At 39.6% G+C, this 27152-nt stretch overlaps 2 protein-coding genes across 6 annotated transcripts in view; one reads left to right on the top strand and one right to left on the bottom strand.

Annotated features, from left to right (window-relative positions):
* The first annotated feature begins 5836 nt into the window (after nt 1-5836).
* Cox6c (cytochrome c oxidase subunit 6C) lies at nt 5837-16432 on the top strand. 2 transcript variants are annotated; one of them, XM_020170164.2, is made up of 4 exons: nt 5837-5941; nt 6877-7004; nt 8309-8437; nt 16315-16432. In XM_020170164.2, exons 2-3 carry the CDS (start codon nt 6891-6893, stop codon nt 8420-8422), a joined length of 228 nt encoding a protein of 75 aa, XP_020025753.1. In that variant the 5' UTR covers nt 5837-5941; nt 6877-6890; the 3' UTR covers nt 8423-8437; nt 16315-16432. The 2 variants fall into 2 exon arrangements, with proteins under 2 accessions (XP_020025753.1, XP_020025752.1); XM_020170163.2 differs by having other exon boundaries at nt 5840-5941; nt 6883-7004.
* Nucleotides 16433-16800: 368 nt separating this feature from the next.
* The window catches only part of Vps13b (vacuolar protein sorting 13 homolog B), a 699658-nt gene continuing 689306 nt past the window's right edge, over nt 16801-27152 (bottom strand). For all 4 annotated transcript variants that reach the window (XM_074068910.1, XM_074068912.1, XM_074068909.1 and 1 more), the window contains exons 59-62: nt 25289-25465; nt 23238-23340; nt 22335-22584; nt 16801-18713 (exon numbers count right to left, since the gene is read on the bottom strand). In XM_074068910.1, the coding sequence (XP_073925011.1) occupies nt 18465-18713; nt 22335-22584; nt 23238-23340; nt 25289-25465 (779 nt within the window). In that variant the 3' untranslated portion in view covers nt 16801-18464. The remainder of the gene's footprint in view (nt 18714-22334; nt 22585-23237; nt 23341-25288; nt 25466-27152) is intronic.

Genomic DNA, 27152 nt, shown 5'->3' with positions numbered 1-27152 from the left:
AAAGAATTGGGGCAGAGCTTATCAGTAGAGCGCTTGCTTAGCAGGTATAAGGCCCTAAGTTTGATCCCCAAAAAAGTAAGGGAGGGAGAGAAAAGGAAAATATAACTCTACTGTGTGCCTGAATGGAAATAGAAATATTTGTTATATAAATGCTAATCATAACCCCACCCTGTTGAGTATGAAGAATAACAACCCTTCCAAAATGTCTACTTACTACTAATTCCTGAATTTTGTGATGTTATGTGGCAAAAGGAAACAAAAGTTCCATGTAGAGTTAAGGTTGCTAAACAGCTGATGTTAAAGTAAGGAGAACATCCTTGATTATCCAGGTGGACCAATATGATCCTAAGAATGTGGAAGTGGTAGGGAGAATAGGAAAGTCAGAGTAACAGATGATACGGGGCTGACTTTGAAGGTGATTGGATGAGGTCTCTAGCATTCATGCATTAGAAGCCTGGTCCCTAGTGGGGCAATGTGAAGAGGTAGTGGAACCTTTAAGAAGTAGGGCCTAGTGGAAGGCCATGGGCATGGGAAACTACCTGAAAAGGAATATAGTTCTCAAGAGAGCCTGGTTAGTTCTCATGAGAGGATTGTGTAAATGAACGAGTGTGACCATGCATCATTCTGTCTTCTTGTGTCATCATGTGATTGTTCTCACATGTGCTCCCACTATGATACCATCCCCCACTGACACAGCAAAGGGGACTCTCAGCAAAGCTGAGTTAATGCTTATGCTGTGTCCTTATAAGTTCTAAAACTGTGAGTTATGTAGAAATCTTTTCTTTATAAAATCCCCAGCTTTAGGCATTTCATTATAGCAACAGAAAATGGACTAACATGGGAACTATGAGCCAAGAAATGCAAGCTGCTTCTAGAAGCTAGAAAAGACAAGGAAACAGCTTCTCTCTTAGAGCATCCAAAAGGAATGCAGTTTTGTTGTCACATTGATATTTATCCAGTGACACTTGTGTCAAGCTTTTGAACTACAGCACTAAGATAACGAATTTGCGTTGTTTAAAACCAATATATTTGTGGTAACTTGTTTTAGTGACAATAGGAAAGTAATGTACCTCACCATTTTTTAAAAAAAATCACATTTATTGTTTTTTTCTGAACATAAAATACACAATCAAATTTGCAACACATAAAAGTAGAAAAATAAGATAAAAATAGTCTGAGTTTTTGGTAGATGCTCTTTCAGCATTATTTTCTGCATATAAATACATATGTAATATGTGTGCATATGTTATAAAATTAGATCACACAGCATAGTTTTGCAGCCTGCCTTTTCATTTAGCAATGACTCATGAACATTTTCCCATGACTAAAATGCTGTAACTGTGCTGTCCAAAACAGTCACATGTGGCTATTTAGAACTCCAAATGTGCACTGTAAGAGAAAATATAAACACCAGATTTCAAAGACTTAGTATGAAAAAAGCATGTAAAATATCTGATAATTTTTTGTATTAATGGCATTTCAAAACAATATTTGGCTTGGGGCTGGGGATATAGCTCACTGGTAGGGTGTTTACCTATCATGCACAGAGTCCTAAGCTCCATTCCTAGCACCACAAAAACAACACAACATGAAACAAAAAAATCCAATGATATTTTGGCTTTATTGGGTTGCATACATGACAAATATTAATTTTACTTGTCTTTTTACTTTTTCATGTGTTATTAGAAAATGAGAAGTATCTATATGGCTAGCCTTATGTTTATATTGAACAGTACTATTCTAACAGGTAAGATTTTGTATGCAAAATGCTTGATTTTAAAGAACTTATTTGGAACTTTATTTGCCTCTCTTATGGTGACCTGTAAGACTACTTTTGAGAAAATATCTAGATTTCCTTCGAGTGTCCCCATCGCTTGTCATAGATGCAGTTAGCCAGTTCCTTCCTTCAACTGCATTGTGACCTCTCATGGCTTCCAAGCTCCATGCCAGGCAGCATCAGTGACAGCAAAGGGTCTCTCCTGCAGACCTACCTTTCAGGGCATAAACAAGTCTCAAGTGTCTTGGAACTAGTTGAGCACTGTCAATCCCAGATCAGGAAGTCATTTTCAGATGATGACTCATCACATTTACTTAGTTAATGACAAAGTTACTGAGAAGAAATCACTGCATGGTTTTGCTGCCCTCTTCCCCACCCAAAATCCACTGGCTCTGTTCCAAGTTTTCCAATGCCCCTATCCTCAGCTGGTCCCTAGAATACAATTCTCTGGGAATTTTTGAATATGCCTTCCAAAGGCAGGTGGATTTTCCTGTTGAACCTTGCTTGCAGTTTCTTGTTTATTGATCAGTGGGTGTGCAGAGTAGGAAGAATAGTTACTTTATCCTTCTGCATCTCTGAAATCTTAGATGCTCTCAGTGACGATGAGTAGTGAAATTCCCTCCCTTGTCTCTTAACTCTGTGATGTAACTCTAACTCAGCAATCTTTTATTTGTTAAATATGAAAGTAGAATGAATTATATGGAAAAGAGCCAATAGGTCTACCCCTTAGGTTTGTCAAATGCTGTCACTGCTGCTATTTTATCTCATACAGAAGTTGTTTTTGTTGTTTCTTCTCAGTGTCTCACATTTTCTTTCTTTTTTTTAATTCTTTTTTTAACTATATTCATTTATTCATATGTGCATACATTGTTTGGGCCATTTCTTCCCCCTTGCCTCCAATCCCCTTCATCTCCCTCCCACCCCCTTCACTTCGAAGCAGAACCTGTTCTGCCCTCTTCTCCAATTTTGTTGATGAGACGACATAGCAATAATAAGAAAGACAGAGCGGTTTTGCTAGTTTGAGATAAGGATAGCTATATAGAGAGATTCCTAGCATTGCTTCCATGCACATGTATATTACAACCCGAATTGGTTCGTCTCTACCAGACCTCTTCCCTACTTCCTGGTCACCTTCCTGTAGTGGCCTCTGTCAAATTAAGATTACTATATTAGCTCCTCTACAGTGGTCACATCAAACACTTTCAAGTTTTGGGTTTCCTACCTTTCCCTATTCCTCCTGTATGTGTTTTCCCCTTAGCATGTGACCTGTGTCCAATAATATTACTTCATTTGTTTTAGATCTAAAGTCCACATATGAGGGAGAACATATGATTTTTGGCTTTTTGAGTCTGGCTAACTTTGCTTAAGATGATGTTCTCCAGTTCCATCCATTTACTTGCAAATGACAAGATTTCATTCTTCTTCATTGTGTATAAATACCACATTTTCTTAATCCATTTGTCAGTAGTGGGACATCTTGGCTGTTTCCATAACTTGGCTATTGTGGATAGTGCTGCAGTAAACATGGGTGTGCAGGTACCTATAGAGCAACCTGAGTCACTTTCCTTTGGGTATATCCCTAGGAGTGGGATTTCTGGATCAGATGGCAGATCTGTGTTTAGTTTTTTAAGAAGCCTCCATATAGTTTTCCAGAGTGGTTATACTAGCTTGCATTCTCACCAGTGGTGTGTGAGGGTTTCATTTTCCCCACATCCTTGCCAACATTTGTTGTTTTTGATGATAGCCATTCTAACAGGGGTGAGGTGGAATCTTAGTGTGGTTTTGATTTGCATTTCCTTTATGGCCAAGGATGGTGAGCATTTTTTCATGTGTTTTTTTTGGCCGTTTGGATTTCTTCTTTTGAAAAAGTTCTATTTAGTTCAGTTGCCCATTTCTTTATGGTTCATTGATTTGGGGGGAGTTTAGTTTTTTGAGTTCCCTGTATATTCTGGTTATCAGTCCTTTGTCTGATGTATAGCCAGCAAATATTTTCTCCCACTCTGTGGGTGGTGTCTTCAGTTTAGAGACTATTTCTTTTGTTGTGCAGAAGATTTTTAATTTCATATAGTCCCATTTGTCCATCCTTTCTCTTAGTTGCTGAGCTGCTGGGGTTCTATTGAAGAAGTCTATGCCTCAAAGGGGACTGATTTCTAGCCACTGTGAACACTTAACTGAAATATAACTTTCAGTATCCTAGCCTTCATAGTTTATTCCTTGAGACCATGCAGAACATGTCCAATTCTTTTACCAAGCCATCTTTTACTCTAGTATAAACTATGGACTCAAGTGAGATTGTCAAAGTCTTTCTCAACCTTCCAATATAAAAAGATTCTTCTTCACACAGACTTTCTTTACCCCCACTTTATTCTATTTTTTCCCATTGCTTTTATCTCTACTCTATATTTTTATTGTCTGTTTATTGTAGAGTTGAGTTTCATTGACCTGGCCAGGGTCTTCTGCTCATTCTTAACAAATTACTGTGGCAAAAGGGGTGGGGGACATTGTTTGGCCACTTGGGTCATATGTTCAACTGGGATAGGATTTAGCCTTTCTAGAACTACATGTCTGGATTTGGGGAAGGGCTGATTCCTAGAAAGACATCATGCACTGCTACTAGAAGAAGGAAAGAAGAAATGCAGGACAGGCAAAAAGAACAGAGGGAGAAATCCATATTCAGAATGTTTATTTAACAAGCACTATACATGCATTATCTCATTTAATTTGCACCACAACTGACAGAGTTGGTTTTAGAGGAGAAAGCACACTCAGATGAGTTAAAGACAATTTGTTAGCTAAAAAGGCAATGAGTTGGAACTGAAATCCAGGTCTACAGGGGTGTAGAACAGAACTCACATGTACCATCTCTCTACTTAAATTCTCTTCATGTGTCACCTTTAGTCATTCACCATGGATTTAATGTGATTGGCCCTTTGGTTTCTAAACAACCACTCCACTTCATCCAGGCCAGGCTCTGTGCTCTGAGTGTTAGTCTTAGACACATTCTTCCAACTAATGTTGTTTGTCATTACTTCTTCACTTTTCCAGGCCTCTCCATTGGACTGAGACTTAGCTCTGCTTCCTTCCCTTCTATATCCTCCCTGAAGCTTTCCCTGATGGTTTCAACACACAGAAATTCCTATGAACTCTGAAATTTACTGCTCATTCTGACCGGTGCTGGGGATAGGGATAGAAAGGTAGTGAGGACAAAGTATCACTTGAACAAATTCCACATAAACATTTTCAGATGGGTAGATCTTTTGAAAAGAGGCCAAAAAATGTTGCTGAGGTCCAAACCCACTTCTGACTTTCAATAAGCACTTATTGGAAAGCTGAAAGGTTTCACTTCCTATATGGTCTGTTAGCAAGTTGAGGACAAAAGCTCTGTAAGAAGTACCTGCTTAAAGATCTGTCCTTCTTATATAGCAGAGCTTGACACACAGTAGGTGCACAATCAAAATATGTTCACTCAGTATCATACATCTTTTCTGTCCATGTATCTTCCACAAGCTTCTCAGTTGACTTACATAATGTTTTGTAAATTTAGTATTTCAAGAAAAGTAGCCAGGCACCTTAAGGCACAAGAGCCTTCCTTGTCTACACAGCTTTCCACAAACTTCCCTGATGCTTTCCTTCAAAACACTTGCCTTTTATTAAGAACCCAACACTAATACCCATTAAACTTGCTCAACTTTGTCAGGCCGATAATTGCTTCTGTGGTAGCTGGGTCACGTCTCTGTGGTTGATTCCACTGCCTGAGAATGACTTCTGTTAATCTGTTTGTATTTGTCCCACCCATTAGGCTCTGAGCATCTAGAAGTCACCTTTTTTTGACCTTTACAGGTAGTGATAATGAAAATGTTGGTTTGTGCACATGGTTTGGTTAATCCTTTGGTTTAGGATAATTTGTAATGATAAATATCTTTGAATTCCTTAATAAATTAATAATAACTGTTTTTGAGCAAGATTATTCTTTCTAATATACTAAAAAACTACGAGGTCAAAGTTCTTCAAGGTTACACAGGAAGCTGGAGGTCGGCGCGTTTTGCCTTTTGAACTTCTTGGGCTTCCGTCGCCACGTCCTCTCCGCGCACGCTCCTTCTGCGCCTGCGCGGTGCAGAAACGCCGTCCATTTCTCCAGCAACCGGGAAGGACGTTGGTGTTAAGGTGAGTCTGAATGGCGTTTCCGTGTTTTTGTTTTCACAGCTGCCGCCTTCCCTTCTTTATCTGCCTCGGGGTTGACTTGTGACTCCACATTTCAGCCGTGGCGGAGCCCCTGACCTCCTTCCGTGTCGCCCCCCCGCACGCCGGGTCACGGCCCGAGGAGGACGGTGGGCAGGTGGGCGGGCTGCGGCAGCTCCGCGGAAGGCCGGCTGGCGGCGGGGGACTTGGGGGCGGGCGGGCTTCCTAGTGGCCGCAGGCCCGTTTCTCTTGTGTTTCCTCGTTAGTGTGACCTTGGTTAGGTTATTTGACCTCGCCGGTCCCAGTGAAAAGGGAGTGGTGGTTTATTCCTCAGCGGGCGGTCGGGCGTCCGCGGGAGCGTTGGTGACAGAGCGTTGGTGACACAGCCCGCGACGCCGGCGCGCGGGGGACTTTGCTTGAGTTTGGGGATGGTGTGGGGAAGGTGGAGGCGGGGCACCGGCCGGTCGCGGGAGGACAGGCCGCACCCCGCGGCTTCCCTGACCCCGAGCCGTGGGTCTGCGGGGACCGCCGTCTGTGGGCCCACGAGGCGACTGTCACGTTTGCGTCCGAGTTTTCGTTTTCGGGGTGACCTCGGACCACGCACGCGCCCCGCTCTCCGCGGTTGTCGTGGAAGCGACGCGGCGGAACGTTTGCACTTGTAATTACCACTCCTCTTTGCTGCGGGTGGGAGTGACTTTCGTCGCTCTGGTTACTGGTTGTGTCCCACGTACCGGGCTTATTTGGGACAGTTCTGCATAGGAGAGAATGAAAAAAGGCCGTCCAGGCCAGTGGTCACCTGAGGCTTTGTGGGAAGAGCCAGTTCCTGCGTCTGTAGGTGCTAAATGCGTGAGCAGCGAGCATCCTTTCGGAGTCTTAGGGTCTAGGTGTTCTAAGATTCTCTTTTATCGTTTGTCTCTGAGGGACAGTTGCTACCATGGCTTCCGGCGCGTTGGCAAAGCCTCAGATGCGGGGTCTCCTGGCCAAGCGTCTGCGGGTTCATATTTTTGGAGCATTCATTGTCGCTCTAGGGGTTGCAGCTTCCTATAAGGTATGTGTGTTTCTTTTTTATGTCACAAAATATGTGTTTATTTGAAAACGTATTTTATAATTAGTCTTTTTATGTTACTGGGGATTGAACCCAGGGCCTCATGCTTGATAGGCAGGTGCTCTACCACTGGAGTTAGACCCTCAGTCCCTAGTTAACAGTCTTCTGAAGAAACTTCCTTTTGGACAGGGGGTGAAGTTCAAGCAATAGAATGAGGTCCTGGGTTTAAGCCACAGTACCAGAAACGAAACCAAGTAACTGCAGCAGTAGAGAGGCCAGGGGAGGAGGATCATGAGTTTAAGGCCAGTCTGGGCTACATCATAAGACCTTGTCTCTAAAAGCTACAAAAAGCCAAAAACTTCTCTCTTTAAGGTGTTCCATTTGTTTACTTTCCCTGGACTTAAACTGTGACAGGAACTACCTCAGTAGTCCCCAGATAGGTTGCCTTTGTCTTCAAATGAAGCTGGGTTAGTTTGGTAGGGCTGCCATTAATAACTAATATATCATAGGCATGGGTTTGAATTCTGCTTGAGCCATCTGCCAGCTAGTGCTTCTTCCTAGATCCTCCTCAAGTCACTTAAACTCCCCTCCAAAGAATGAATCTTCTTTCTTTCTGTGTTGATCTCCTCCCTTTGTAGAAATTGTAAAAAGCAAAGCAATAACCCAACAAAGTAAACACTCCTGTCTTCCCCATCCTTTTCTCTGATGATTCTGCAATGTTAGCAGTTTAAAGGCTTTAATGATCAGTAGCCTTCATCTTGGGTTCATTTCCTCACTTGTAAAGTGATTCACTGCTTACTCCTAGAGCCTGCATGTTGAAGTATAAATCATCCCAAACTATTTTTTGTCAGATAAAAAGTTTCCCTTGCCTTTCAGAGACAGATGGTTACCACATCGGTCTCAGACTCCTTTAAAATTCATACTGTGGCTTAAATTGAATCAGAATATTTTTAGGCTGTTTTAGCTGTGTGAGTGTATTTAGGATTTGTTGGAGAGGAGGCTACTCATCTATTCTTTAACACCTTTGACATCTTTTGTACCTCTCTTCTACCAGGCACACATACACATGCACACACACCATCCACCCAGGAAAAGGTATAATCTGTTCCTTGGCAAGGAAGGCTGCTCTTGCTGTGTAGTTTCCTTGAGACCATCATCATTGCATCTGTGACACTTCTACCCCATGTCTTAGGAAATGTTGGGTTCAAATTAAAGAGTGGGCACAAATGTCATTTATTTTGCTTTTAGATACTAGGTTTCTAATAATCTGAAAAATAAACATCCTAATCAGCTATGTTACTTTTTAGTTTGGTGTGGCTGAACCAAGAAAGAAGGCATATGCAGATTTCTACAGAAATTATGATTCCATGAAAGATTTTGAGGAGATGAAGGCGGCTGGTATCTTTCAGAGTGCAAAGTGATTTTGGAATGGAAAGGTAATACAATTATTTCAAGTCACTTTAAAAATTTAACTTATGGTAAAATATAAATGAATACAATTTATTATCTTAACATTTTAATTGTACAGTTTGATGTTATTAAGTACTGTTCATTCTTGTTGTTCAACCAGTCTTTAGGACTCTGCATCTTACAAAACTGATCCTGTGTACCTGTTAAAAACTCCCCATTCCCATCTCCCCCCAGACCGTGACAGTTACCATTTTACTTTCTGTTAATCACTATAGATACTCATGTAAGAAGAATCATAGTGGTGTTTTTTTTTTGTTTTTTGGGGTTTTTTTTTTGTGAGTGGCTTATTTCATTTAGTATAGTGTTCTTAAGGTTCATTCACGTCATAGCATGTGTTAGAATTTCCCTCCTTTTTATGTCTGAAAAATACTCCATTGTTCATATTTACTACATTTTATTTATCTGTCAATATACATTTGAATTGCTTTCACCTTTTGACTATTGTGAATACTGCTCCTAAGAACATAAGTGTAGAAATACCTCTTCAAGGCTCTGCTGCTTTCAATTCTTTGGTGTACGTATTCAGACGTGGAATTGATAGATCATACAATTGGTTTTTTTTTTTTAAGCAATTGACGTACTGTTTTCCTTAGTAGTTGTACTCCCACCAACAGAGTACGGGTGTGTTTTACTTTCTCCATGTCCCCACCAATGCTTGTTACTTAATTGTTTTCTTTTGGTAGTAAGTATCTTATTGCAGTGAGATATTGCATGGTGTTTTTGATTTGTACTTCCCTGATGATTTGCCGTGTTGAGCATTTCATGTATTTATTGGCCATTTGTATATCCTCATTGGATATATTGGAGATTGTTTTTATTCAAGTCTGTTACCCACTTTTGAATTTGGTTGTTTTGGAATGAATTGTTCTTTGCACATTCTTGATGTTATGCCCTTATCAGATGTGATTTGATTAGAAATATTTTCTCCTATTCCATAGGTTGTCTTTTCACTCTATTGTGTCCTTTGCAGAAATTTCAAATTTCAATTTGCATATTTTTACCTTTGTTGCATGGGTTTTTGGTGTCATATCCCAGAATTATTGCTAGATTTAATGTTATGAAACTTTTCTTATGTTCTCTTCTATGAGTTTTTAGCACTTAACACTTTAGGTTTGTATCATTTTTTTGGTGGTGGGGTGGGGTGGTCCTGGGGTTGAACCCAGGACCTTGAGTATGTTAAACATGCTGTACTACTGAGCTATACCCCCAGCTGTCTTTGATTCAGTTTTAACTTTTACATATGGTGTAATGTAAAAGATAGAGCTACATTTTTTTGCATGTAGATATCCTGTTTCCCAAAACCATTTGTTAAGATTGTCCTCTTCCCATTGAATGATGTTGGTATCCTTGTTAAAAATCATTTGACCACAGGGATTATTTCTGAGCTTTTTATTGTATTCCATTGGTCCCATATGTTTTCTTTACTATAGTTTTGTAGTAAGTTTTGAAATTGGGGAATGTGAAGCTTCTATATTTGTTCTTTAGTTTTTTTTCCTCCCAAGGCTTAGCTATTAGGGAGTTCCTTGAGAGTCTATAAATTTTAAAATTTTTGTATTCTATTTCTGCCAAAGATGGTATTGGGATTCTGATAGGGATTGTGATGAATCTGTAGATTGCTTTGGGTAGTATGGAAATCTTAAGTATTGCAATCCATGAACATAGAATGTTGTCTTATTTCTTTGGACAGTGTTTTATAGTTTTCTCTTAAGTCTCTTATGTTCTTGGTTGTGTTTATTCCTAAATATTTTTTTTTTGATGCAATTGTAAATGGGATTGTTTTCTTTCATTTGTTTATTGTTAATGTAAGAAACTGATTTTGGTGTGTTCATTTTGTGCTATGCAACTTTGTTGACTTCATGTAATCTGACACTTTTTGTATGGAGTTGTTAGGGTTTTCTACATACAGGTCATGTTACATGCACACAGATCATTTTACTTCTTTCCTTTTTGGATGCCTTTTCTTTTTCTTGCCTAATTTTTCTGGGTAGGACTTTTAGTGCTTTATTTTATAGAAGTGGCAAGAGTGGGCATCTTTGCCTTAAAATCTCTGACAAATTAGAGGAAAAGCTTTCACTTTTATACCTTTGAGTTTAGTGTTAGCTGTGAGCTCATCATGTATGACTTACTATATTGAGGTACATTGCACTTAAAGTTCCTAGTTAATTGTTTTTATAATGAAAAAAGTGTTGAATTTTGTTAGATTCTGTTTTTCTACATTTATTGAATTATGATTTTTTTTTCTTTGTTACTGTGGTGTATCACATTTATTAATTTGTGTACTTTAAACCATCCTTGCATTCTAGGAATAAGTTTCTTGGCTCTCATGTGTAATCCTTATAATGTGCTATTGAATTTGGTTTGATATGTGGGGGATTTTTGCATCAGTATTCATCAGTGATTGGCCTTTTAGTTCTCCTTTTCTTGGGTCTTTCATTTAGAGATCAGGATAATGCTGGCCTTATAGAATGCATGTGGAATTGTCCCATTTTCTTCATTGATTTTGGACTGATTGAAAAAGGATCAATGTTCTTTTTTTTTCATGATAATTCTTTAGATTTTGGTAAAACTCACCATCTAGTCTTGGGCTTTTGTTTGTTAGGAGCTTTTTGATTACTGATTCAATTTTCTACTAAAGGTCTATTCAGATTGCCTATTTCTTTCTGATGTAATAGTAGGTTGTACGTTTCTGAGGATTTGTCCATTTTATCTAGGTCATCTAAATTGTTTCATATAATTATTCATAGTAGTCTTACAGTTTTTTTTTATATCTGTAAAAGTTTTGTATCTATAAAAACAAAAAGAAATTTTGTTTTTAGTTAGAGTCTCTTTTTCTTAGTCATTTTAAAGATTTGTCGGTGGTGTTGATTCTTTCAAATGACCAACTTGGTTTTGGTGATTTTTCTCTATTTTCCCATTATCTGTTTTGTTACTCTCTAATCCTTATTATTTCCTTTCTTTTGCTAGCTTTGCTAGATCCTCTTTTCCTACTTCTTAGTGTGTAAAGTTAGGTTCTGGATTTGAGATCTTTCTTTTTAAATTTCCATATGATTTCCTCATTGACCTATTGGTCACTAAAGAGTATATTTTTTAATTTCAATATATTGGATTTTCCTGTTTTCTCTTGAGTTCTAGTTTCATTGTGATTAAAAAAGATACTTTTTATGATTTCCAGTGATCTAGGATTTGTCAAGACTTCTTTTTGTCCTAACAAATGGTCCTTTAGAGAATGTTCCATGTGCACTTGAGAAAATTGTGTATTTTGTTATTGGTGGGGTGTTTTATTTGTCCATTAGGCCCAGTGTTGTTTAAGTCCTCTTTCTCCTTATTGATCTGTGCATTGTTGAAAGTGGAATATTAAAGTACCCTACTCTTACTGTAGTACTTGTATTTTTCCCTTTAATTCTGTGAGTGCGTGATTGATATATTTGGCCCTTTGATGTTCTCTGCATTTATATTTATAGTTGCTGGCTCTTATCAATGAATTGGTCCTTTTATTGTTACTAATGTCTTTGCATTTTATAGCCTTTTTTTGACTTTAAAGTCTGTTCTATTTAATATAGCCACTCCTTTTCTCTTAGTTACTATTTGTGTGGCACGTCTTCTTTCACTTTCAATATGTGACCTTAGTCTCTTGTAGATAGTATATACTAATTGAATTAGGTTCTTTTTAATCTATTTTACCATTCTTTGTCTTTCGATTGGGAAACTCAATCAATATACATTTAAGTAAATTACTAATAGGGAAAGACATTACCATTTTGTTTTTATGTATCTTATGGCTTTTTTTGTCTCTTTATTTCTTCTTTTACTATATTCTTGTTTAATTGGTTATGTTGTAATGATCTCTGTTTCCTTTTGTGTAAATTCAGTGTTTTCAGTTGTGACTACCCATGGGGATTTTATGAACCATGCTAAAATTCTAACAATCTATTGTAAACTTAGCAAATTTAACTTTAATTGCATAGAAAAATTTTACTCTTCTACAGTGCCCCTCCTTTGTTATTGATGTTACAAATTATATTGTGTACCCACTAACATAGATTTACAGTTGTTACATATGCTCGTCTTTTGATTTCAAAGTGGAGTTACAAGGCTCGATTACAATACAGACTTTTTATATTTATCCTTTATCAGAGAACTTTGTATTTTTGCATGATTTCCAGTTAATGTTTAGTATTCTGTCATTTCAACTTGAAGAACTCTCTTGGTATCAATTTTAGAGCAGGTCTGCTGGTAATGATCTCCTTTAGTTCTTGTTTATCTAGGAATGTCTTACTTTCTTCCTCATTTTTAAAAGACAGTTTTGCTGGATACAGTATTATTCTCAGTTGACATTTTTTTTCCTCCAGTGCTTTAAATGTATTCTACAGCTTTTTGGCCTTGAAAGGTTTCTGCTGAGAAATTCTCTGATAATCTTATGAAGGCTCCCTTGTACATGATGAGTTTTTTTTCTGGCTGCTTTTAGTACTCTCTTTGCCTTTGAGTTTCAGCAGTTTGATGATAATGTCTCTAGATTTACTCTGCTTGGTGTTTGTTGAGCCGCTTATATTTATGTATCAATTTCTTCAGATTTGGTACATTTTTAGCCATTATTACTTCAAGTAAGTTCACAGCCTCTTCCTCCTGTCTCCTGGGATTCCCATAGTATAGGTGTTGACCTACTTGGTCCCTTAGGCTCTGTTCACGTTTTTTACTCTTCAGACTTAATTGCCAATGACCTGTTGCCCTAGGTTTGCTTGTGTCTTTAGCCAGTTTGAGTCCACTCATGAAACTCCCTAGTAATTTGCAATTTAATTATTGTATTTTTCAGCTTCAGAATATCAGTTTTTATAATTTCTCTTGATATTTTCATTTTCATCATATATTTTCTGATTTTTAGTTGTCTGTGTTCTTCTTTAGCTTATTGAGCATATTTAAAGCAGTCATTTTTAAGGTTTTGTCAAGTAAGTCAGAGGCCAGTGTTTGTAGTTGGTTTGTGGAGATTTATTTTGTGTCCCTGTTTTTTGGTTGTTTTTGGTGGTACTGGGGTTTTTTGAACTCAGGGCCTCACACTTGCTCAGCAGGCACTCTACCACTTGAGCCACTCAGCTAGCCCTTTTTTTGTTGGGTGATTTCAAGAGGGTCTCGCAAGGTATTTGCCTGGGCTGGCTTTGTCCTGAAATCCTTCTGATCGCAGCCTCTCGAATAGCTAGGATTATAGGCGTGAGCCATGCACCTGGCTTCTGTTTCTTTATGTACCTTTTATGATCTTCTGTTGAAATTAAAAAACTTCTACCTCTTCCCCTGTTTGCAGACAGGGTCTGTGAGGGGAAGAGCTTTATTAAAGGCTCACAGTCACCCTTTTTTCTGAGGATACATCTTGCATGGGCCTATGTGTGTGCAGTTATTTTCCTTTATAGCTGATTGTTCTTAGGTCTGCCTTAACTTTACGAGTTCATTTCTGTTTACTCTTGTAATTCCTCTGCCTGTAATCTCTTGCCCATGGGTGCCTACAGATCTGTAGTTCCTCTGCAGCTCTCTCATGCTATGGCATTTACTTCCAACCGGATATTCAAAGTACAACACTGCTTCCATCCAAGTCAGGAAAGACAGAAACCAGTTGTTTGAGCAGCCCCTAGACAAACCAGAATATAGCAAGTACCTTCCATTCTTCACTGTGTGTATGCTGAGAAGGAGCTGACAAGGGCAAGCAAAAAACATCACAAAGTTTTATACTGTGTTTTGAATGTGGTTTTCTTGGCTAGGTGTTCACTTGGTTGCTGCAGCTTAATGGGTTTATAGAGTTCTCACAAAGCTAATTTGGTCCATGTATTACTCAGTATTTCTCTAGGGGAGGAGTGGTGGGTAGCTTGGAGCTTTTGTAGTATACTATCTTGCTGATATATGAAGTTACTTTTTATGTTCAAAGTCATTTCACAAGTTTTGCTATTAATTGCTTGGTTGATATTTAAGAAAATCTCACCATATGTGAGAATCAACTAAATTCAGATCTTTTCTGTCAAAGGCGTTAATGTATAGTATATTATCATTGTATAGATGTCAGCTCAACTTCCCTGAATTGTTGCCTATGTGCTTTGTGAGATGTCACTTAACTCGTAAATTCCTATTTTAAGCAAAGAGCTGTCCTCAGCTGAGCAAGTTCCTGTTATCACCAGGTACTCTAGTTTCAAAAACTGCTTGCTTAAGGCAGCTATTGTTCAAGTAAATCTTTGCTTTCCCTGTCCCAAAGTCCCTTGCCCCCATGTGCCACCTTTTCAAATTAGCCAGTCATGGAGATTATGAACTTGAAACCCGTTAAACAGGGTAAGGGGCAGACTTGCATTAGAGATAAAACCTGAGTGGACTTGCCATCCAGTGTGCTTGCTCTTTGTACAGTTACTTGCAGAAGTAAATTTTGTCTTGCCTATTGACTTCTGAGTTGTGTTGTCTCTTTCATGACACCCCAATATCCCAAATTCATTTCTAGCACATAGAAGTGACTTTAAAAAAAAAGATATTTTAAAGATTTTGGACACTTTCTAGTGCTACAGTGTCCATGAGTGACTTGCTGGTTCTTTTATAGATTCTGTGTGGTCTGTTATATCTGTGAGGTCCTCATGTCTCATGGACAGTATAAATTAAGGTTCTTTAGAAAAGAACAGCCTGTGTGCTGATGAAAGGTAATCCACTGAATTGATTTGAAAGGATGTATCAGATACCTGATGAGACCGTTCATACTTGGACTCTTACCATGCATGTATTAAAGTTTATTCAAGCTCAACTAAAAGGAAGGAGAGAAATAATTTAAAGATTCTATCACTTTTGTCTGGTTTTGTACACTGTAAATGTTTGATTTGATATGGAGAATGTCAGTATTTTTTTCATGCATGATATTCCTCAATAAGCATTTCAGCTGCACTAAAATGTGTTTTATTTAAATCTTTTGGAAGATCTGAGGTGGGAAAAAGGCCAATAGCACTGGACTTAGATCACTTTTCTAAATGGCACAAAGGCTTTTAGACTACAAAGATTTTTAATACATGATTTGATTCTATAACATTCTGTTATTCTAAGGAAATATCTGAAATGCAGATAGGTACATGTGCTAAGTGTCCACAGTAACTTTATTTTTCTTCTAATGGTTGGAAACTTAGTAAGTATAGCCTTCTTTCATACCTGGACTATTGTGTCCATTAGCAGTGATATTCACAAAAGTTATAGAAAATAATGTTTATATAAAGGATGGTCTGGTAGAAGAATTGCACAGGGAACAAAGACTGAAGGAAGAAAAAGATTCAATAAAATAGTGCTAATTTTGTCAGTTTTTAACATTGCTGTTTTCTTTAACTTTGCAGTTTTCAGAATTTTTCACATTGGGCATGCATTTCACAATCACAAGATGTTAGTGGTTACTCCTTCTTTACTTATAACAAATTGTTCAAAAACCAATAAGGGAAAAGTAGATTTTGAGATAGAACAGTATAATAGTACTGGGGATCAAACTGTGGGCCAACCTCAGATTGTGAGCACATCCAGCCTCCAGATGAGCTCTTTTTTAAAGAACATGTGTAAATACAATAGGGAAGAGGGAGTGTAGGTGGACTTGAGAAGGAAAAAAGTAGAATATGTTAAAATGAAAGTAAGAAATGAGTAAGGTTGGCATGTCCAAAATGGTTAAGAGCCCAGTCAGGGAGTTTGGAGGAGACTCAACCTAGACAGAGCTCAGGCAACCTGAACTAGGCTTCTCCTGGGGTGAAGTGAGTGGTCAAAGTGTAGGGTCAACTAATAGAAATGTACCTCGGTGATCTCAAGTGAGTATTGATAATGTTTGTCATTAACTTAGTCATTGTGTTTCTCTCCACAGAATTTCTTTGGATTGAGTTCCATAGAAGTTTGTCATTGACCTGTTCCTGAACTATGAAACGTGAATATGTGGACTATGGAATAGTTTCTCTTGATAAATAAATACTGTGAACAGTAAACGTGGCTCAGTTATTCTTAATAATAATTCAGGGAATTTAAAAGTATTATAACTGGTTAGGAGATTTTGAAGTGGTTATGAATGTTATGAAGCTAATTTTATTTCATTATTTAAAAATTTTTCATTGGTTTACTACATCTTTAATTGCTCTGATCTTTTGTCCATCACACTGAGGTACTTCTAGCAGCATTTATCTGGTCCTGTGTTGAGGGGGTGGTGTGTGTCTTTTAGGCGTCAATACCAGGCTTTAGCACTGTGGGGCCTAAAGCGACAGGCAGGGCTTCCAGTAAAACTTGTCCTGGGGCTGCACTGTTACTGGTTGGTAGCCTTCTTATCACTAGATAGATAAAATAGATAACTGAAATGCAGTTATTGAGGAATACCCAGCATTACTTTATTAAAGAGTTTGTACACAGAATTGGAATTTTTTTAATCCAGAAAAACAATCAATCACTTAACTAGAATTCAGTGAAGTAGAATTGAGTGATGTCTACTGGTAACTAACTAAACAGGTAACTTTTTTGAAGAACATCTTAGAATCTTTTTTGTCCTTTAATGTTTTTGTTGTGTCAAAGTGATACCACAGCAAGCATTAAAAGTTACATTTATTTTATCCAAAGTTAGTTTAATCACTAGTCACCTTATTATTAAGATAACAAGTACTGTCTCTTACTCCTTTTTTAACTCAAAATTAATACAAAATTCTTGAATCCCAGAGATGTGAACTATAATAGACAGGTGTCAGCAAAAAACTGCAATGTAAAAACCCTGGTAACAGAATAGACATTTATATATGGTCAGTAACTAAAGAATACCTTTTATTTTAAACAATTTCATATAACAGTTCTTGGCAGTATGTAAAATTACCATAAAATATGTAGGAATTGGTACATAATTACATTCTTAAAAATAGTTATCTTGAGGTTGACAAAAAATGCCATTCTCCTTAAATGAGTATTACAAATCAAACTCATATTCAGACTGAATTGTCCATTACTAGAGTTGCTCTCCAGTAACAGTGCCACAATAATGTGTGCCTAAAGATCAATGGGCCGTCAGAAATGTATTTTCTTAGTATTTCACAATTGTACCCAAAAAGTTGTAGGGCAAGTTTGAATGTAATCAGTGGATGTGTTTTAATTGAACCATGAGATGTTTACTGAACATACCAAGATACCTAGTGACCTGAAAATCTAAAATGATACCAGACATCAGGCATGTCTTCATACTTTATCACATCAGTTCATCATAGTAAGCCATCTGGACTGATGTCATTGCCAGCATTAATGTTGGGGTTCTTGATTCCCCTCCAGTACACCAGGCAGTTCCACACAAGGGAGTTCCTAGAAGTACATGTTTTAAAACTTTTCTGAGCACTTGGGTCTGTTTGCATTGATTGGTACACTCAAAGATTAACATTTTAGCTTGTTTAGTAAAACAAACTTTCCTAAAAGCACCTAAGACTTTTATAAATTTCAGTAAAATGCAGACTTTGGAGGTAATATACATGGCAGCGATAACTAAAAGAACAGCATTGCAGTTAAGTGACAAATTCAAAGTCCAAAGCATTTCACTTCAAGAATTTCAATCTTTATAGATGCAGAGTATTAGGCAGAGGTGGTATCTCTGCTCCAAAACAGATGCAACTGGGATGAAGTTTTAAGTCTGACTCTGCACTTTTGTCTTGGAGCAGAGCATTAATAGAGCCAAATTATAGTGGATATTTTTGGAAATGACACTATGGAACAAAAAGGAAAGTTTTCCATGTGTGGTAAGAATACAGCATATATAGGATTTTATTGATCGTTGTCTCTAAATGGGAGAGGAACACATTTTTTGGTCACTCCATCTTAAAAGTATTTTCTTTGTTTTAGGGAGAAAAGAAGAATCACAATTTCAGGAGTGTCTAGAAAATGAGTGTACCTATACCTGTAGTGTTGGCCCTGTGTCTATGTTGAATGTTACAGCTAATAAATCTGGGTTTCTTGTTTCAAAAATAAATTGTACAAGCAGAATTAACACCTTTGAGGGACTTAGGGAAACCCTTTCCTCAGGGCTTTATTCTTCACCATGGTAAATTTACTAATGAAGACCTGAGCAAAGGGTGGGTCAACCAGATAATGGTATGTTTTAGCAGTGGAGGAGGGAGGTTCCACAGCCACCACAGGGCATGGTATTTGCACGGAAGTGCAGCTGGGGGACAGGTGACATGAGGTCTTTGTGATATAGTCCACAAGTCTGTTGTACTGTTGCTCTGATAGTCTCTCTCGTACTCCATCCATCTAGGATCCAAAAATAAAAGATTCAGTTAGTTGCCAAAACCCTTATAATGAAACTTCTGTAACAAAATTATTTCTTGTCTTTTCCTTGGTGCATTTGTGTACTATTCCTCTTAGGTCATCTAATAAAGCCATTTGGTCCAAAACAGTGCTTTATTTTTCTTCTGAGATGTGGCAATGATAACAGTGCAATTTTTAGAATTAGAGAAGAGCTCTGCATGAAGGTACCAAACATCTGGTGTTGTGTAAAATTTCCCATGTTTGAAGTTGATGATTTGATAACATTTCACGCATTAACTGTTAAAACATCTATCGTTGCTTTTTATCAAGCAGCCCAGGACCAAAGAAGAAAAATGTAATTCTTCTACTTAAATCTTATCAACATTAAACCCAGCATCTCCAAATAAAAGTTGTTCCCAAACCTGGTTCCCAAAACCTCTTTAGATAGAACCTCTTCAGTTTCATGGAAGGAAAGAGGCAAAGAGCACCTCATTCAAACCAGTGGCTGGGCAGAGCATTAAAAACAAACAAAAAAAACCTTTGAACTATAACATTTCTATTTTTATAAACAGTATGATTTAAAGCCAGAGAAAATATAAAAACTGGGCAGAGGAAGGGGAGAGTTTTAGGGAAAAAAGGGAGGATACAAAGTACATTTATGGTTCATAAAAGTCTGGCTCATCTTCAGTGGAACTCAAATAGGGAATGGAGATATACTACCTAAGTTTTGAAGTGAGATTTTTCTGAGAAACCACCCATCAAAGGCAGAGCTATAAATTCTTTCTACCCTGAAGTCCTGTAACTATCTAGTTACAGATCGAGCAGGGTGGGACATTCGCAGTACAAGCCACAGGTTTGAGAATCAAGTAGCCACTGACTTTCAGTAGTTTCTACCTACTGAGTGTTGGCAAGATCACTGGAAGAATTACATTTTAATGATGAGGGCTTTTTAGTCCTCCAGGCAGATAATGTAAAGGATTTCTTTGTATTCTGTATAGGGTCCAAAAATACTGCAGCCAAAAGTGTCTTAAAAGCTGCAAAAAGTCAGTGACATATTAAATGGGCCTGCCAGAGGAGTAAGTAGAGCATCTGTTAGAGGTCAGGTCTCGTATTTTTAAGCTTGAGAAAGAAAATAAGGGCCCCTAAGATTCACTGACAGAGGAAAGCTGTGCACCAGCAGGCAAACGCCAGCACTCTGATGATATCATTTGACGGGGCCAGGATTCAGCTGGAAAGCTTTGAACACACAAAAAAGGCTTAATTGCTCCTCCTAAACAGCAGCACAGGAAAACCCGTGTTGTGAAAGGAACCTGGCCAAGGAATTAATTGACCTGACTCATTTTGAGCCTCTCATAAGGGATTTCAATAACGTGCCAGGCATATAAAACAATTATTACTCTTAAAATGGCTGAATTTAACCAAGAAATTAGCAAATTGGTAATTAGCAATTAGTAAATGCTAATTTCAAAAAGTCTGAAGCCTGCCATATTTGAATATGCTGGATGTCATCTATAAATTAATTTCTTCCAAAATTCAAAGGAGCTGTGTTTCCTACCCTGCAAGGCAAAAGCAACAAACCAGAAAAGAAAGCTATTTTATATAAAGATCTTAAAATACTGCTCTTGGTTTTCACTGGCAGACAGCAGGCAGGCTTCCTAGCAAAGCTTTTTGTTGGGAGGCACTGACATGAGAGCTGGAGAACCAACTGGGTCAAAGCTGCGCCCTTGTAACCTTTCTCCTCTCATGTTGAAAATACACCAGATCGCAGCTCTCAAAAATCCCTGCTGCTTTGGTTTTCTTAGGGTGAGGGGGGCGGTTAGGGTTATGGATACAGGAGGGGGTTTATTACTGTTGTTTCTTATGAATAGAGGAGAAGGTGTCAAAGATAGTAAGAGAGCAGATGTGGAGCCTGAAGGCACAGGATATCTGTTACGAGCCTCCTTTTATTCCTGGACACCAGTGGGAAACCTATTAAGCTTATGGTCCAGAGCTGTGGGGCTTCATCTCTGACTGTGATTCCAGGGTCTGAACCTTTCTAACTCCTAAAGGTGCTGAATCCAGTTTTCATCTCAACAGCCCCTAGAGAAATAGGTTTCTTCCCCTCCAGCTATGATAATCCTGTTGGTACTCTTCTCAAACCTAAGTGGAAAAGAGGGATCATGAGATAAGACAGCTTGACAGCAAAAGATAAATCTCCACTCCCAAAAGGTTAAGATCTAAGCATTTCCCAAGCCAGCTAAGGAAAAACGATGGTCACTGATATTCTTGAGGTCTTGGAGGTTTCTTGTTAAGGACTAAGGACTTGGAGATAATGATACTATCCTCTGCCAAATTCTGTAGCCAGATCACTGCTGCTTTATTGTCAAACGGATCAGAAGATTTTTGGCACATCTAACAAAGTCAGCCTGGATAGCTGACCTCAGTTTATTCCCCAAAAGTTATCAACTCAAAGCAGCAGTGTAGTCCTGGTGCCAACCTCCAGCATAAAGCCTGACTGATTATGATCCAAGAAACTAAAGAAATCTTAGCGTTGTTGTGGTTGGCTGGTTTCCATCTGCTTAGATAATTGTATGCAAACACTTCCATATCAGGAAGAAAATAATGGAGGAAGGAACCAGGCAGGACCTGCTGGGTTTGTGTCCTTTGCTGGGGCCACTCAATCCCCAGTAGACTCCAGCTTCCCATATGGAAAAAGTGTTTCCTAGGTCAATAATTAGGGCTTGTGGATCGGTCCATCACCTGGGGTGCAGAGTGCAGTTTCCCAGTGGGTTTATCTGCTTATCCTAGGCTGTACTCAAGGAAACAGGCCACTCTGGTCAGGGTTCACTTCTTATTCCTGACACTCAGAATTCCCCACCTGAGCATCCGTTCTCGGAGCCAGCAGCCAGCAGCCAGCACAGCTCAGGAGCTGTAGGGCCAGGTTGCTGGCCCCAGCACCTAAAGCTGTCCCTAGGAGGTACCCTGTGTTATTTATGGGACAGGAAAATATCCTTTGAGAAAGGGAACACAGAGCCACAGAATATAAATCAATGAGTAGGAAAGAGAGAGATTTACAAAATTTTGACTCCTGAATTCTCTGGGGTTGGGTGTGGGGGAGAGAGCACAGGGAGGAAGTTAAGGTCCCTGGTTAGCTTGCAGAAGTCAGGCTTCCTGCTCTTGGCTTGGTTCCCGCAGGATGCCCCTTGCTTCTGCAGCAGTCTTCTGTACCCACAGCCACTCCCAGGCCACACACAGACCAGGGAGCCTCCTTTTGTGGAATTGCTAGGAATTGCTGTCACACTCCTTGCCTTTCCTCTAGCAACCACTCATTTTGGAACTCCACTTACTGTCAGTCTCCAGCAACCCAAACTCACAACAGACAGCCACATTAGCCTGTTCCACTCACATGGTGACTTAGCCCCAGGCCAAGAGCCCCTTGCCACCTGAGCTTCCTGTGCAGGGCTTACATACACTGGGTGGGGCTTTCCTGATCTCTTCCGCAAGGGATCCGCAATCCTTCCTGTGTAGTAGCTCTACTGTCTCTAGTAGCCACTCTGGAGCTCATAAATGCTGGGTACCGGCAATCTGCCTGCATCTTGACCTTCCTGGCACCTAGCCCCAGTCACTCTATTTACTGAACTGTACCTCCACATCACAGGCCACTCTTGGTTGCTTGAGCTGCACAGTAAGGAGGTTGTTTTGCTTGCTGTCCTGTGCACAGTCGATCTCTGTGATGGGGAAGGCCTGCTGCTGCGTGTCCTCGCTGATGCTCACCACGAAGAGCACTTCTGATGTCAGCAGCAAGCACCCTTCATGCTCCTGGCCTGAGCCCCTCACCAGCACCACATCCAGGGCCATGTGGACTTCTGGTCTGCCCAGAGACTGAAGCATTTTCCTGTTTAAAAGGAGGAAGGAGGCCAGGAGTCAGCTTGGAGACAGTCACTTATCAGTACTTACCAAGGACTGATTGCACACAAAACTCAAGGGCAAGTAGATTAACAACTTTAGCTTGAAATGCTAATTGTCAATTCTCAAATTGATTCTAGTCAATAGAACCTGGCTCTTCCTAGAGACAAAGATATCCTTTAGTTCTGTTTATCTCTTTTTAATCCCATTAAAAATGACACCCCCCCTAACTAGAACTCCAGTTCCAGGAATCTTGGGCCCTTCTTGCAGGCCAGGGCTTTGCTACTAATGTGCATCTCCTTGAGAGGGCAGTGTGAAGCAGAGGTTTTTTGTTGTTTTTGAGACACAGTCTCCCTGTGTAGCACAGGCTGGCCTAAAATTTGTGATCCTTCTGCCTCAGCCTCCTGAGTGCAGGGATTACAGCTGTAGACCACCATGCTTGGCCTGTGGAGCAGAGTTCTTCAGCTAGCCCCAAACCTGGGAATAGCAGCCCTTCCCTGGCCCTCTAGGATGCTTGGTACGACCCAAACGCCAGTGCCCAAAACAAGCTAACGGGAAGCATAGCTGTTAGTTTGAGAGTAAGCCAGGAGCTGCTACCATAGAGTTTGGTTATAAAGATAGGGAGTGTCTCAGTAATTTTACCAGACATATTTGACATGGCTGTTTGGAGCCCGGTCAGCATGTAGATCAGTTGGCTCATAGCGCTGTTTGGGAAGCTGAGAAAGTCCAGCTCCGTGTAAAATACCTGTGGTAAGAGAAGTAAGGGAATTTTACTACTTGTTTTCAGGAAAATGGTTCCATGCTACAGTGATGTCATTTACTTAGAGCCATCCATAAAATGTTACAGATCCAAAATGATGTCACATGTTTGGAAGCGTGTACAGATAATCATTAAACGTTACAATGCTCTTAGCACTGGTGACAGTGTATTAGCTACAAACTAAAATACGAATGCGCTCCAGTCCAAGCGTAGACTGGTACTTAGAGAACACCTAGTGCTCCGCTCCTGAGAGTAACTGCTCATGGGCAAGAGCTCACATATCACATGTTTAAAAGTCAAGACTATTGACTTCCTTGCTTCATATTTCTGTATGTGTGCTATGGCTGGCCAAATAATAAACACAACATATATAAATATGTACAAAGGCACAAGGTTTGCCTAGGTACAATATTTAAATGTTAAGTGACTTAATCCAGCTGTTAAACACAATTCCATAGACATTTATGAGTGCATTTGGGGCTCTGGTTTATGGCATGCTCTCCCTGGTGCCAGCACCAAATGAGGGCACCCAGCAGCAGCCACACAGGCCTCCAAAGAGAGTCCAGAACCAAAGATGGTACAGCATGTGTGCATCCTGGGGGCTTGTAAATGTTTATAAATGAAGCACAGTCATTAGACTGCGAGTTAGTGGTTTGTAAAACCTTCAGTGTGGTAATAAAAGTTTTATAAGAGTGATGGAAACCAAAAAGGCCATGTGAAGCTTTGCTCTGAGATGCTCTTACATAAGGCACACTTCCCCAGCCTGGGGAACATGGTGAAGGACAGTGGCATTTTAAAAACTAGAGCGATTTATGAAGTATGAATGTACCTCACTGGAGTCTGTTGCAAAAGCAATACTGCTTATTATCATGTGAGGTCCAAGCATTTGATAAGGGAGAGTTTAACTTCTATCTCCAAGTTGCAGCGATTCTTATTGTCACTTTCCCTGTGAGTGAACATGTCATACACAGGAGAGAAAGAATTTGTAAAGAGGGAGCAGGCCTGTGTGGGCTCTCAAAGAATGCTCTGGATGGCTGCCTGGAGTGTAGGCGTCATCTCCCACTCCCTCTGTTTCAGACACTGTCTTTAATGCCCTGATGTGGTTGCATCCTGTCAGAGCTCCTGAGGTAGCAGATGCCTACAATGAGTATAAGCTGCCACGGAGATGCAGTGCTTGGTGACACTCCTCTGGTTTGAGACACCAGCTAGACAGCCTGCTTCATGGCCAAAATGATGGCATCAATTTTAGGTGAGAGGGTAATTGGTTGGTTATGCAGTCACATGTTCATTGCAAGGTGCTCTAATGTGCTCTGCCAAGAGTGCAGAAAGAAAGTGTGGGAGTGGGTGCTTCCGTTCACACCACCCATCACACAGTAGTGCCACAAGCCCCAGGTCTCTGCAGCATCTGCCTGGGAGACACTGTACCTTTGGTTCTTTTGGCCAGGAGACTGCCTGACTGCCAGCAGCAGGAAGCGTCTGTAGGAGAGAAAGCCACCCCACTCCCAAAGAGCTGTGTGCCTGCCTTGCTCCTGTTCCTCCATACACACTGGCTGTCACAGACCTCTTCTTGCCTTTCCAAATTTCTCAAGGTAATCATCCTTTCTTTTCTCTACTACAATATATTGCTCTCAATGTTTCGCTGATTACTTTTTTTTACTAATGTCTATTAAGTGTATTGTAAAAGATTTTGTGATACAGAATTTACTATGAAATTACTAAGATTAGTAATTGATTTCTTGGTTCTACAATTTTGTTATTTTTTATTAGTAGTTCAATTCTACTCTATGTAAGTAAGCATAGGGAAATAAGAAAGATAGATGCTTTTTATTTATTCTGTTTTCGCCCCTTCCCCAAGTGAAGGTCTAGATTACCTCAGGGAACCCTGGGTATCAGCAGTGTCTCAGTTGGCCTGACTGGTTTTCCACCTACTTACCATAGCCAGTCTGTGACACAAGCTCAGCAGCTCCCCCGATGGGTTTTGTGAACACTCCCATGATTCCTTTCCCCACGCCTGAGATAACTCCCTTGGCTTTGTGTCCTGCTGATGCCTGGGCCTCGGATATTTTCTGGAAGTTCTGCATTGGCTGATCAACTATACCAGCAATTGCACCTGAAAAAACAAAAGTCTTTGGTAAGGACAGAGGTTTACAATACTCAGAAAATGAAAACCTCAATCTGGAATGCAGTTTTATTTTGACTGAAAATGAATCCCTGGCCAGGTATAGTGGCACATGCCTGTACTCTGTGCATTGGGAGGCTGAGGCAGGAGGATTGCGAGTTTGAGGCTAGCCTGGAAGACATAGTGAAACTCTGTCTCAAAAAAAAAAAAAAAACACAAGGAGAAGACAAAATAATCATGCCCCCATTATAAAGTGCTCTACTATATATTAGTTTACCAATAATGTAAGTACATTAAAGGCTGTTTACATTATAAATTATCTTCATCTAAATATGATGTTCAGACTGGGTTTGGGCCAATCAGGTTTTGTGAAGCTTTGTCCAGAATTTAACAAACCTATCAGACTATTCCAAAGTGTCACCCCTGTGCCTTTCCCCCCAAATAAGGCAATACTTGCTTAGGGAGAAGAAAGAGTTAACAACTCGGAAGAAAGAGCTTACATGGTTTAATGAACTTTTATTCAACCAGTATGGAAAAAGTGGAAGGGACCAGCCCTTTTTGATATCCCCACTTTCAATAATAACAATTATTTAATAATAATTCACTGGTATCAATACACTAAAATGATTAATAAAAGAAACCATTGATATGGTCATTATTTCTCATCTAATCTATCTTGAGTGCTTACTATGTGCTAGGGTAAAGAGCTTCACTTGTATGAAATCACTTAATCCTCAGAATCCTAGGAGTTAGGCACTGTTGAAGAGTACACTGAAGTACAGAGAGGTTAAGGGGTTTTCCCAAGGTTATACAGCTAGTAAGTGGTTGGGAATCAGTTTAAATCTAAGGAGCCCGAGTCACAGCCTGGCTCTGAACCTGTTTATGAAATGGGTGCTCCTCTTTGCCACTTTGGAAAAACTTTCTTCTCGCTCACTTCAACTGAGGTTTGTCCAGTTACTCTTCACTTCAGCAAGGTAGTAACCAAATCCTGTTTCGCTAATTTGCTCCAACAGCTTTACCGTGGGGCCAGCATTTCCTGTACTGAGCTTCAAAGTGGCTACAAATGAATGGCAATCCCTCAGCCACTGCTGTGACTCATTCTCCCTGCCCCTCTCACTTTGAGGGTCAAGGATGAGGTCTAGGAAAGGCTTTGTCCAACCTGACTTTTTTTTTCATGATGGAATGACAGTTTCCTAACCCAGAATAAAAATTTCTTTGTAATTCTGGACAGAATTCTGTTTTCAACTCAAACTTGATAGGATTAATGAAAACACACAGTCTCTTGGTAGAAATTTTAGTACATGTCAAAGCCCATTATTCAAAATGCCACTAATTTGAAGTCTCCTTGTGAAAACAGATTTCCAGGTCTCAGTCAGTGACCTGCTAATTTTGAGCAATATTCCATTGAGTAAAATCCAGTACAACAAAAAGCTAATTCCTTCAGGTCAAATGTAAGGGGAATGTTCTTCATGGATTCACTCAACTAGGTTTTGACAGCTATTTAAGTTTATGAATCAACAGATTTAAGAATTACTGAAGGTGACAGATCTGTTTCCTAGCCTAGAGTAATACCACCCAAACCTTGTAAATAAATGACAGGGGCAAAAGGAGGTAGCTGTTCCTGGCTGACCCAGCCTGCCCTGGCTCTTTGCGGGCTGCAGGTCATTCTTTCAGCCCC

The sequence above is a fragment of the Castor canadensis genome, chromosome 3, assembly GCF_047511655.1.
Source record: "Castor canadensis chromosome 3, mCasCan1.hap1v2, whole genome shotgun sequence".
In the NCBI taxonomy this organism is placed as follows: domain Eukaryota; kingdom Metazoa; phylum Chordata; class Mammalia; order Rodentia; family Castoridae; genus Castor; species Castor canadensis.
The sequence above is the reverse complement of the archived record's forward strand: the minus strand, read 5'-3'. Positions and strand labels throughout refer to the sequence as shown.